Source organism: Narcine bancroftii, chromosome 1 (assembly GCF_036971445.1).
Source record: "Narcine bancroftii isolate sNarBan1 chromosome 1, sNarBan1.hap1, whole genome shotgun sequence".
Classification (NCBI taxonomy): domain Eukaryota; kingdom Metazoa; phylum Chordata; class Chondrichthyes; order Torpediniformes; family Narcinidae; genus Narcine; species Narcine bancroftii.
The window spans coordinates 111,190,575-111,204,378 of record NC_091469.1 but is presented as its reverse complement, the minus strand read 5'-3'; the positions used below and the strand labels follow the sequence as shown (position 1 = coordinate 111,204,378).

The 13,804-nt window shown below is 42.1% G+C and overlaps 1 protein-coding gene across 11 annotated transcripts in view; it reads right to left on the bottom strand.

Annotated features, from left to right (window-relative positions):
* LOC138762617 (EGF-like repeat and discoidin I-like domain-containing protein 3) overlaps positions 1–13,804 on the bottom strand; it is a 320,962-nt gene that overhangs the window by 241,489 nt on the left and 65,669 nt on the right. For 7 of the 11 annotated variants that reach the window (XR_011357038.1, XM_069936256.1, XM_069936259.1 and 4 more), the window contains one exon: positions 7,850–7,981. Coding sequence is in view for 10 of the 11 variants with exons in the window: in XM_069936256.1 (XP_069792357.1) it covers positions 7,850–7,981 (132 nt within the window). In the remaining variant the exon portion in view is untranslated. The remainder of the gene's footprint in view (positions 1–7,849; positions 7,982–13,804) is intronic. The other 4 variants (XM_069936270.1, XM_069936263.1, XM_069936280.1 and 1 more) reach the window with 2 other exon arrangements.

Below are 13,804 nucleotides of genomic sequence, written 5' to 3'. Positions count from 1 at the left end.
TGGAATATTCACCATTGTTTGGCATGTTTCTATCCTTCATCCTCCTCATTTCTCGCAGTAACTCCATCCATTGCTGCACTGCTTTCCCTTCTCTAATGCCCTCTTCCAGTTCCTCTCTCATGCCACTATAACTCCCTTTACTCCACTGAAATACCAACACTTCTGACTTTAGTTTCTCCTTGTTCAATCTCAAATTGAATTCAATCATATGGTGATCACTGCCCCCTAATTGTTTCTTTACCCTTAACTCTCTAATCAGCACTGGCACATTACACAACACCCAATCCAGTACAGCGGATGCCCAAATGGACTCATTAATAAGCTGCTCTAAAAAAAGTATCTCATAGGCGTTTTTCAAATTCTCCTTCTGGTTTTCTTAACCTACATGCATGTTAAAATACCCCATCATTTCCATAACAATGCCCTTCCAACACATCTTTTCAATTTGCTGTTGTAATTTGTTATCCACCTCCTGGCTACTGTTTGGAGGTCTGTACGCAACAGTGTTCTTTTCATTTCTAAACTCAACCCACAATGATTTGTTATCTTCTGATCCTTTTTCTAATGATTGAATATTGTTCCTTGCCAGTCCTTCTGCTTACCTGCCTATGCTTTCAATACATTGTGTATACTTGGATATACAGCTTGGAATGACATCCATTCTTTACCCACAACTCTGTGATCATCATACCCGCCAATCTGTAGCTGGAAGGTGAAGGTCATTTACTTCATTTCTTATGCTGCAGGCATTTAAATATAAAGCATTTAGCCTTATATTTGTTATCTTTTTTTCACCATGTCTCTGCAACTTGTCCCTATGGCTGCAAATTTGCTCTCTGTCTGTCCTTGCACACAATCTCTCAACCAGCTGTCTCAACTTGAGTGCCAAGCCCTTCTTCCTCTGCCTCTGCACTTTGGTTCCCACCTCCCTGCAAATCTAGTTTAACCCTCACAACAGCATTAACAATCCTCCCTGCCAGAATATTAGTTCCCCTCCAGTTTAGGTTCAGCTATTCCCACGGCTTCCCCAAAAAAGGACCCAGTATTCCAAGAACTTTAAACCCTGCCCCTATACAATCTCCTCAGCCTCTCATTTATCTTCCTGTTCTGACCTTTCTTAGCGCATGACACCAGGCTGCTTCTGCACACTACGCATCTACTAATGAAGCCCAGGGTTGCAAATGCTTTGCTGACTTTATGCCGCTTTCAAAGATTTTTGCATGTCTACACATGGCCTTTAGGGAAGTGCCAGTTAATCAATTTTGGCTCTTCTCTCTGTTAAAATGAATCCAGCCACTAAGACTTATGGAGTTATACAGCATAAAACAAGTTCTTTGACTCAACCAGTCCATGCTGACCAATACAATATTCTGGGCTAATGCAATTTGCCTTCATTTGGTCCATATCCCTCTAAGCTTCTCTTATCCATAAATCTGTCCAAATGTTGTCACATTTCTTATTGTACCAGCTTCTACAGTTTTCTCTGGCAATTCATTCCAGACATGGGCCACCCTCTGAGTGAAAACATTTCCTATCAAGTCCCTCTTAAATCCTTCTCCTCTCACCTTAAACTGACATCCTCTATTTCTGAATCATTTATCCTTGGTCAAAGAGTTTGAACATTTATTTTATCCATGTACTTTATGGTTCTGTAAATTTAGACCCTCATATGTTCTAAGGAATAAAGATCCAGCCTATCCAATCTCTCCTCATCTCTCAGCCCCTCCAGTCCAAGAAACATTCCTTGTGACTCCCTTTCATTCCTCTTCCAATTGATTGATGTTCTTCCTCTAACTGGCCACACAGACTGCTCACCAAATGTACTCCCACCAATGCCTTGTACAGCTGAGGCACGTTCCCAATGTTTGTACCCTGCCCAATGAATGTGAACATGCCAAACACCTTCTTCACCACCTTATCCATCTGTGATGCTACTTTCAAGGAACCAATTGAAGTCAACAGCTTGTACATGGTGGAATGTTCTCAGGTGCATCTATTTCAATGCAAGGAGAATTATAGGAAAGGCTTACAGGCTTAGAGCGTGGATTGACACCTGGAATTAAGACATTGTGGCCATTAGTAAAACTTAGTTACAGGACGGGCAGGACTTTAGATGCGATAGATTGGGGTGGGGGAAGTGATGAAAGGGTGAGGAGTGGCATTGCTCATCATGGAAAATATCACATCAGTGCTCAGGCAGGTCAGTCTAGAGGCCTCATCTACTGACGATTTATGGGTGAAGCTGAGGAATGGGAAAGGTATGTCCACACTCATGGGGTTGCATTATAGACTACCCAATAGTCAACGAGAATTGGAGGAACAAATCTGTAGAGAGATAGCAGAAAGGTTGTGATAAAGGGAAATACCAAATGTTGACTGGGACTCCCATACTGTAAAAGGGCTGGATGGCTTGGAGTTTGTCAAATGAGTTCAGAAAAATGTTCTAAATCAATATGTAGGGATACTAACTAGAGAGAGTTTAATAATAGATCTCCTATTAGGGAGACAGAAGTATGTGTAGTGGAACATTTTGTGTCCAGTGATCATAATGCCATTAGTTTTTTTTTAGTTTTTTTTATTTTTCACACTATGAACCATACTGACCAAAATACACACAGACATTTCCCTCTTGAATATACACAGTGTCATTTTCTCCCCTTTCTCCCCCTCCCTTCTCCCACCTCTCTCACCCTCCCTCCCAACTCACTCAACGTTCAACCTATATGATACATTAAACCCATTAAACAATGTCGTCACACAATGAAAATAAACAGGAAATTTGTGTCATCTACTTTTACATACTGGGTCAGTTCATTTTGTCTTCTTCTCCTTCTGTCATTTTAGGTGGTGGAGGTCCACGGTAGGACTTCTCTATTGTGTTCCATTTACGGTTCCCAAATTTGTTCGAATACTGTGATATTATTTCTTAAATTATATGTTATTTTTTCCAATGGAATACATTTATTTATTTCTATGTACCATTGCTGTACTCTCAGGCTATCTTCTAATTTCCAGGTTGACATAATACATTTTTTTGCTACAGCTAAGGCTATCATAATAAATCTTTTTTGTGCTCCATCCAAATCGAGTCCAAGTTCTTTACTTATATTACTTAGAAGAAAGATCTTTGGATTTTTTGGTATATTGCTTTATGTGATTTTATTTAATACCTGTTTTTTTTTTCAAGTTAATTATGGAGAAGAATATAGGTCTGGGGCTTGTGCTGAGATGCTAAATTGGACAAACGTCAATTTTGAGGAAATGAGAAAGGATCTTGAATCCGTTGATTGGGGTAAGTTGTTTTCAGGCAAAGATGTGGAAGTGGAGGATCTTCACAGGTGAAGTTTTGAGAGTCAAAATATTATGTTCCTGCAGGTATCGGTAACCTTGGTTTTCGAAGGATATTGGGGATTTGTTTCTGAAGAAAGAGGTGTATGGTAGGTATATGAAAAATGGACCAAATGAGGTACTAGAGGAGTATATGAAATGCAAGAAAAACTTCAACAAATAAATTAGAAAGGCTAAAAAGACATGAGATTGCATTCGCAGACAATGAGAAGATCAATGTGGTCAGCTTTGTATTGACAGAAAAAAGAGATGAGGGAGAACTTAATTTTTTTAAAAAATCAGTATTCACTCAGGAAATGGGCACCAAGTCATGGGAAGTAAGGAAAACAAGCAGTGAGTTCATGAAAATTATACAGATTAAAAAGAAAGAAATGCTTACAGTCTTAAAGCAAATAAGGGTGGATAAGTCCCTAGGGTTTCTCAAAATATTCCCTCACACCTTAATAGAGATTAGTGTATAAATTGCAGGGGCTCTGGCATAAATATTTAATATGTCCTTAGCCATGGGTCTGGTGCCAGAGGATTGGAGGGTAGCTCATGTTGTTCCGTTGTTTAAAAACAGCTCCAAGAGTAACCTGGAAATTATAGGCTGGTAAGTCTGATGTCAGTCGTAGGTAAATTATAAGAAGGTGCTCTAAGAAATCGGGTATGCAATTATTTGATAGCCAGAAACTGATTAGGAATGGCTTTGTGCATAATAGGTCATGTTTAACCAAACTTGTAGAGATTTTCAAGGAGGTTACTAGTAAAGTTGACAAAGGAAAGGATGTAGATATTGTCTACATGGACTTTAAGGCATTTGACAAGGTCCCACTGTGGTCGTACACCACCAGCCTACTGCAGGGGGCAACCTCTGTACCTGCAGGAGTGTAAGGGGACAGGACAACACCTGTCCGGCTGCCAGTCAGTCGGCCTGAATGGATCAAGCCCCACCCGGTCGGGTGTCAATCACCCTCCGGGATACAAGTCTGTGCCGGCCTCTCGAGGCCTCACACTGAGTTGCTGCAGCCACAGCCAACCTGGCTCTGTGGAGGTTTTTGTGGATGAAAGCTTGTTGTACAGTCTTTACCTTCTGTGTGTCTGATTCTGTCTAACAGCGCACCACAATTTAATCCACAAAATTTTACGACGGCTGCCATGGAAAAACTCCTGTGCACAGTGAGCCTCGAGGTCGACCCATGCCACCCGGAAGCTCAGACACGCTTCGAGATCTGGCAGCACATGGTCAAGGCAATCATCGAGGCACACGAGGGCAACATCCTGGACTCCGATCAGAAGAGGTTGGTCCTACTCCGGTCAAAGCTGGCTCCCCAAGCCTTCCAGGTAACCAAAGACAGCACCACATACAAGAGTGCAATGGAAAATCTTGAGAACTTGTACAAGCCCCCCATGAATGTGGTCTGTGCAAGGTACCTCCTCAACACCCAAGCCCAGCAACCCGGGGAGATGGCTGAGTCTTACCTGGGACACTTGCGAGAGTTAGCCCGACCGTGTCTAGCTGAATCCGGGGTAGGTGTAGAGGAGGTCGAGAGGCTGATCCAAGATGCCATCATCCGAGGGCTACGCTCGAGGGCTATCCGGCAGAAGTTGCTGTAGGACAATATCTATGCCCTAACCAGGACTGTGGAAGTGGTCCAATCCCTGGAAGCAGCAGCCATGCACGTCGAAGCCTTCAATTCCGGTTTTCCCCAGGCTCTCTCATGGCCCTCTCGCACTGCAGCTGCAGCCCCAGGCCAAGCTGGGGAGGAGAACGTCACTGCGGCAGGCACCCGATGACCCTTAAAGTACTGTGGGTCCTGGTGAAGGTAAAGTTGACGATCACTCCAAAACTGCCCAGCTAGGAAACTATATTGTTCCCGATGCGGCAAGAAAGGCCATTTTGTAAAAGTGTGCCTCTCTAAACCTGCCGGTAGCTCAGCGGCCCTTTATGACCTCCCTACCTCCCCCACAAACCCTGTGTGCCGGATGGTGCCATTGTCCCCACGATGACTTCCATCTTCCCCGACTTCGACCGTGCAACATCCGGCCCCACCAGCAACCGTCGCAGCGTGTTCCCCGAGCATCTGCACCAGCCCTCGCCGCTTGCTGAGAACTACAGCGACGTCACTTCTGGCTCATGGTGTGACGTCACTTCCGGCTGACGTAATGATGTCACTGCCACCGGCCGTGATAACATCACTTCCCCCGGTGCAGCGGACATGGCTGGGGAAGGAGGCCAGCCATGCAGCGGCTCCCCACGTGCCTCCACCATCTTGGGCCAGGCAGCGCCCGACACGGAGGGCCCCAAAGATGTTGAGAACAATGTGGTCAACACGGGCGATGACCAGGCCACCGTACTGATGCTCCCCATGCCTCCGGGTGCCATCAGCTGCTGCACGCCACACCCAGTGACCGATGTCAACGTGGTCAACATGGGCAATGACCAGGTTGCCCTATCGATGCTCTCCATCCCTCCGGATAGTGACAACTCCAACTCCGAGATGGTCCTGGCCGAGTGTGCACCCGGCACTCTTCCCACATCTTGCACTAGGCTGCAAGCCAATCATCGCCAGAAGTAGGTGCTATTGCGCTGCAGACAGGGACTTCATCAAGGCGAAGGTGCAGCGACTCCTGGCAGAAGGCATTATAGAGCCCAGTAACAGCCCTTGGAGAGCCCAAGTCCTAGTGGTCAAAGGGGGAAGTAAGCCGAGGATAGTCATGGATTACAGCCAGACCATTAATCGGTACACCCAGTTGGATGCCTAACCCCTGCTGATGATCGCCAACATGGTCAATGAGATTGCCCGCTATCGGGTTTTCTCCACGATTGATCTGATGTCGATGCATCACCAAATCCCTATCCTCCCAAAGGACAAGCCCTACACCGCCTTTGAGGGGGACGGGCACCTGTACCAGTTCCACCGGGTTCCTTTTGGGGTCACAAATGGGGTCCCCATCTTCCAGCGGGAGATGGGGATCACATGGTAGACTGGCATAAGCTAAAGGCGATGTTCCCATATCTGGATAACATCACTATCTGCGGCTGTGACCAGCAGGACCACGATGCTAACCTGGAAAAATTCCTCCAGATGGCCGCGGAGCTGAACCTTACTTACAACAAGGAGAAGTGTGTGTTCAGCACCACCTACCTCACCATCCTGGGGTACATCGTGGCCCATGGAGTCATCGGCCCAGATCTGGAAAGGATGCGCCTATTAATGGAGTTAACTCTTCCCCCCTCCACCCCCCCCCCCGGTAAGTAAGCACATTGAATCACACAGCTAACAAAATATCATTTAGATTTCAGAAAAGTTCTCATTCTGATCAAATAAAATGATAAATTAGTTTATCTTAAAAGGAAAATAATTTATTCTGCCTTGATATTTCTAGTTACTGATTCATTACTTGGAAACTTGTGCCCATGAAATATTTATATCAAGTACTTAATGCTAAATATCCTGCATGCTTATATTGACCCAACACTCAATGAATGCTGCATTACAAATTGCATCTCGGAGCTATCCATTCATAGAACCAGCAGATCATAGAACAATGCAGTATAGAAACAGGCCCTTCAGTCCTTCCAATCTATGGGCAACTACCCACCACCCCCCCACCATATATGTACCTGGCCAATTTTTTTCTTGTGCCAAAATTGAGCCTGCATTTACTAATTCAGCTGGCAGCTCATTCCATATCCCCACCACCCTCTGTGTGAAGAAGTTTCCCCCTGATGTTCCATCCAAAACCCTTCATCTTTTACTGTCAATCCATGTCTTCAAATCTCAGTGAGAAAAGTATGCTTTTATTCACCCATCAAAATTTGGTATACCTTTTTCAATCTCCCCTCAACCTTCTGCACTCCAGGGAATAACATCCCAACCTGCTTAACCTTTCCCTGTAACTCAGTTCTTCAAGACTTGGCAACATCCTTGTAACTCTCCTCTGCACTCTTTCAATCTTATTGATATCCTTCCTGTCATTAGATGACCAAAACTGCACAAAATACTCCAAATTTGGTCTCACTGATGTTTTGTACAACTTCATCATAATATCCTATTACATATCAATCCAGTTTAAAATAATTACAATATATAAGCTTGGCACACAATAATAGGATAACTTGATACATGCAGAGTAGAATAGTTAGTTATGGTCATTTAAACCAATTTTATTTTTAATATCCTGTGGTCAATAACTGTAATAGTATTTTTTTTAAACTATTTTATAATCATTAAACCGAGTTATCTTAAAGGTTCATCCACAGAAAAAAAAATATCTCTCATGTTCTGCTGCAATTACCTCTGTCAGACTAGTCTACAATATATACATATATTTATCAAATGATAACAAGTAGAAGCATTTAAAGACAAAACACAGGACATCAAGAATGCAATAGATACTTGAAAATTATTAGTTAGTCACTTGGTACAAGTTAATATTCTGTCTTGTTAGAGGAGTTACCAAAGAGACAGGGATCATGCAGGAAAGAGGTGTTGCAATGATCTGTGCTTGCACTTACCAACCTCCACAATACTAGAACAGTGGGGATCTGTGAATCCATCAGGACACTCACATGAAAAAGGTTCATCTGCCAACCCTGTTATGCAGGTACCACCATTCTCACATGGGTTGGATTCGCATACTTCTCCTGCTATGGACATAAAAGAGATCAAGAATTAAGGGATATGTAAAGATTAAAGAAAGTTAACTGAGTAAGATTTATACAAATCAACAAAAGATAGCTGTAATACCTGAATAAACACCAAGTACAGAAAATTAGGCAAGCAATAGAGTAGGGAAATTTTCCACTGTTTATTAAAGGGTGATTCTGAACAACCAATTACAACCAATTTCCTCTCTGACATTTTCCAATTTCAATGGTGCCTTCAGATGTCCACCATGCACAGCAAGGATCTCAATGGTCCCATGGACATAAACTGTTAAATGAATTACCAGGTAATATCAGATGCAAAATATAGTACGTTTTAGTACTATAGCCTTAAAATCACCATTCTGCAATGTAATAGAATCTTTAGAGTGAATATTTTTCCACCGTAAATTTTCATTCATAGTATGCCAAAAGGTAAATATTTTCTCAGCTCACTGGCTATTTATAAAGAAAGCAATTCTGATTTTGTTAGGCAGAATACATTGACAAGGCTTTCCTGTATTCCAGTAGAAATAATGATTTTCATATACATAGTTTTGAATAAAAATATTCATAAAATCAAACTGGCTGTGTAAAGTTCCTTGCTATTCTTTTTTAAATTTAGCCATAATGACAAAACCAAAAAAATTCAGTTCATATGAAGAATAGAGCAGAATAACTTTAAAAAAACCCGTTTAAAGGCATTTATTTTTCAAAACATTTAGACATATAACACGCTATCATGAGCCCGAATACCCCAATAAATCTTTAACCACCTTACATTTTGAAGAGAGGGAGGAAACCAAAACACCTGGAGGAAACCTAAGCAGACAGGGGGAGAACATACAAACTCCTTACAAACAGCACCGGATTCTAACCTAAGTCGCTGGCATGACAATAGCATTGAGCCAACTCTTACATTAACTGTGCTGTCAAAATGCATAAACAAACAAAAATTAATATGTTAAGTAAAGAAGAAATGTCAATAGTAAAATTCATTAATTATCTAACTTTGCACTTTGGTAATATCGTATCACCATGACAAAAGTAAGAAATATATTTAATTCTCCACCACATCAGATCAAGGGATAGTCCAGTGAATTCTCTTAATAATGTAGGAACCTTGAGGATAAGTGGAGACACTACTTTATGAACAGCAAATTCTGTGCAAACCATGGACCACATCAAGAAATTTCATGTCCATGAAGAACTCTTCACTTTTTCAATCACCTATACCAATTAATGAAATTCCACAGTAACCTTTATTTCCCTCCATATTTACTGAGAGCTCCCCACTAACACACGATCTTCAGGCAAGAGCAAGCTACTGCAGAAACTGGCAGTCAGGAATAAAAGCTGAAGGTTCTAAAAGTGCTCAGCAGATCATGCTGCATCTCCAGCAGAAAAATAGAATTTTGATTCAGGTTCATTAGAAAGCACATTTGTGCAAGATAAGAAGTAAACAAGAAATCTTCAGATGCTGAGGTCTAGTCCAGTCCACAAAAGTCCTGGAGAAACTTTGCAGGTCAAACAGCAGCATTTACAGAAAGCAAGACACAGTCAAAATTTCAGAAAGCTTCTCCTGCACATTTGAGCCAGCATATTAAGTCAACCATAAAGAAGGCACACTAATGCTTTTACTTTCTATGGAATCTGAGGAGATTTGCCACGTCGTTAAATACTCGATCAAACTTCCACTGTGGAAAGTATACTGGCTGACTGCTTCCCAGCCTGGTTTGGTAATATGGACGTCCAAGAATGCAGAAGGTAGCAAGCACAGCCAGGTCGATCACAGGCACTGCTCTGCCATCCATTGAAGTAAGGCGTGAAACAAGGAAGTCTGCAGGTGCTGTGATTGTAGTAAATAAATAAAAGTGCTGGAGAAACTCAGCATGCCCCGCAGTGTCCATAGGAGGCAAAGATATAATGTAAATATTTCTGGCCTGAGTTCTTCATCAAGGCCTGAACAAAAAGCAGGCAGGAGCCTGAATAAAAAGGTGGGGGAAGATTGAGGAGCATAGGCCAACCACCAGAAGGTCATAGGTAGACATGGATAGTAGAGCAGGAGAGAAAAGCTGAGAAATGATGAGGAAGAGGGGTGGCTCTGTGAATGCAGAGCTGGAAGAAAGGAGACAGGAGAGAGAGAGAGAGAGAGAGAGAGAGAGAGAGAGAGAGAGAGAGAGAGAGAGAGAGAGAGGGAAAGAGGAGCTGGAGGAAAGGAGACATCGAGATAGGGAAGGCTAAATGTAAACCGGAGAACTTGATGTTAATGCCGTCTAGTTGGAGGGTGATGGAGAATGACCCATGCAAATTCAAAAAAGAAGTGTTGCTTCAATCTATGTAATGCACTGCCTCGAGAAGATGGCCAACATCATTAAAGACCCGCTTCTCATTTCTACCTTCAGTAAGAAAATACAGAAGCCCAAAATCCAACTCGTCTATGTTCAGGAATACTTTTTTTCTAACAACAATCAGGCTCTTGAACCTCCCCTTACATCGACCATAAAATATGATGTCATGGTTAGCATCAGGATTAGTGCAACACTGTTACAGTGCCAGCAACTGGGACAGAATTTTAATCCTGCACTGTCTGTAAGAAGTTTGTACATTTTCCCTGTATCTGCTTGAGTTTCCTCCGGTGTTCTGGTTTCCTCCCACCATTCAAAACGTACCAGGGCGTAGAACAATTAGGTATAATTGGGTGGCACGGCCAGAAGGCTGTTACTATACTGTAAGTCCAAATTTTCAAAAAAAAATTGAACACAACAAAGTCCTGTCTAGTCAAGTTTTTATTGTTATCTTACAGTGCACGTACAACCCAACTAAACAGCGTTCTCCAGTCCTCCGTACAAAAATATGCAGACATACAACCAGCCATCACACACATACAGACAAATTATATATATAGGAAAAGTATTATAGCTATAAAAATAAATATTATTTTGTATAGATGAGAGTCTTTGATGGTTAGTGTGAGCAGTTCCTTTGGATGCTCAGCATTCTCGCTGCCCATGGGAATAAGCTGTTCCTCAGCCTGGTGGTGCTGGCTCTGATACTCCTGTATCTCTTATATATATAACCATATATAACAGTTTACAGCATGGAAACAGGCCATATCGGCCCTTCGAGTCTGCACCGGTTCACATGAACAACTCCACTAGTTCCTCCCTCCCACTCTCCGCCCATAACCCTCCAACCCCCTCATATCCATGTACACATCCAACCTTCTCTTAAATGACAGAAAGGACCCAGTTGCCACTATCTCCTCTGGAAGATCATTCCATTCTGCCACCGCTCTCTGAGTGAAGAAGCATCCTCTAACATTTCTCCTAAAGTTTAACCCCCTTACCCTTAACTTATGCCCTCTTGTTTCAACCTCCCCTGCCCTCAGGGGAAAGAGTCTACTCATGTCTAGTCTATGTATTCCCTTCATCATTTTAAATACTTCTATCAAATCCCTTCTCAACTGTCTTTGTTCCAATGAATAAAGTCCCAGTCTCCTTAATCTTTCTCTGTACTCTAGATGTTGTAAGCCAGGAAACATTTTTGTAAATCTTCTCTGCACCCTCTCCATCTTATCTATATCCTTCCTATAATTTGGAGACCAGAACTGAACACAATTCTCCAAACTTGGCCTCACCAATGCCTTAAATAGTCGCAGCATCACCTCCCAGCTCCTCTACTCTATACTATGATTTATGAAGGCCAGCATACTATATGCCTTCTTAACCACCCTGTCTACATGGGAATCCACCTTCAATGAACTCTGTACCATAACTCCAGGATCCCCCTGTTCCTCTGCATTCCTCAATGCCCTCCCCTTAACTGAATATGTCCTATTTTGGTTATTTTTTTCCAAAATGCAACACCTCTCACTTGTCTACATTAAATTTCATCTGCCATCTTTCAGCCCACTTTTCCAAACAAATCCTTCTGTAATCCAAGAAAACCTTCCTCACTATCCACTACTTCCCCTATTTTCATGTCATCTGCATATTTGCTTACCAAGTTAACCACCCCCTCATCCAAATCATTAATATAAATGATAAACAACAGGGGACCTAGCACTGATCCCTGAGGCAAACCACAGACAGACAGTTGTCCAACATGACTCTCTGCTGTCTATCTTCCAACCATCTTTGAACCCATCTCACTATCTCTCTATTAATCCCCAGTGACTAAACCTTCCTTACTAACCTTGCATGTGGAACCTTATCAAAAGTCTTACTAAAATCCAAATAGATCACGTCAACTGCCCTACCTTCATCCACTTTTCTTGTCACTTCTTCAAAAAACTCTTCCCCAATGGGAGCAGTTGAAAGATGCTGTGTGCAGGGTGAGAAGGGTCCTCAATGATTTTGCATACCCTCTTCAGTCAACAATCCCAGTAGATCATGTCAATAGGGGGCAGTGAAATTCTAGTGATCCTCTCTGCTAATTTATGGTCCTGTGAATTGACCTCTGATCCATTTATCTGCAGCATCTGTACCACACTGTGATGCACCCAGTCAGGAAACTCTTGATAGATCTCCTATAGAAGGTTGACATGATGGTGGCCAGTAACCTTCCCCACTTCAGTCTTCTCAGGAAGTGCAGTCGCTGAAAAGTGAGGAGATGTTGAGTACCCACGATAGATCACTAGTTAAGCTGAACTCTGAGGAACTTGGTACTCTCCACTCTCTGCTACAGAGTTGTTGATGCGTAGTAAAGGGTGGTTGTTCCTGATCTTCCTGAATTCCACAATCATCTCCTTTGACTTGTCTACATTGAGATGCAGCTTGTTACTTTTGCACCATTTCATGAGATTTTCCATCTCTTCTCTGTTGTCATCATTGTTGCTGCTGAGGTCAACTTTATGACACTGTTGGAGCCGGATCTGGCGATAGTAGCTGAAGTGCACCAGTTCTCAACAAGACATTGCTTGATATTCTGCTACTGACCCTGACACATTGTGGTCTTTCCGTTCGGAAGTCCAGGATCCAATTACATCATTGTTACTACATTTTGGACTTCCGAACGGAAAGACCACAATCTATGACCCTACATCATTGTAAAACCACATTTTTTGCATAATGGTAAATGTGAATGTTTACATATGATCTATCTATCTTTTATATTTAGCATCTCTGTTTGCCGGTAATTTAGGTTGATGCATTCTATTGTAATTTTTTTACATAGTACCTGTTCAATAGCAGCATGTAAGAATTTTGGCACGATGTGCATGACAGTAAACTTATTATCATTATCAGGTACACCAAATAATCAGAAAGAGTGTTGCAACATTGGCTTTTTTTGAAAGGAAAGTAGAATATTAAACAGAAATGTTTTGATGCAAATTTATGGGGTGATGATGAGATTGTGCCTGCAGTTATATGAACAGTATTGGTCTCCATATTTCAAGAAAGAGATTTTTACATTGGAGACAGTTCAGAGGTTCATAGGGTTGATTTTTGAGTTGAGAGTTTAATATACAAAGAGACAATGAATCGATTGGACACTTTCATTGAACATGAGAGGAATGACAGGTCTTCCTATTGATACATTCAAGATTCATTTGGTTCTGATGGGGTTTGATCTGAAGGGGCGTTTCTCTTTGTGGGAGTTCCAAGGACCAAGGGGATATTGTACCAGATAAAAAAAAGGATCAACTATTGAAGGTGGAGGTGAATAGGATTTTTTTTTTCTCTCCTCAGAGGGTTGTGACTCTGGAATTCACTGCTCCAGAAAGCTGTGGATGTGGAATCATTAGATATAATTGAGGCAGAGATATAGGCTTTTTACACAGCCACTTTGTTCCAGGATATTTGTGGCTTTATATTTGCACTA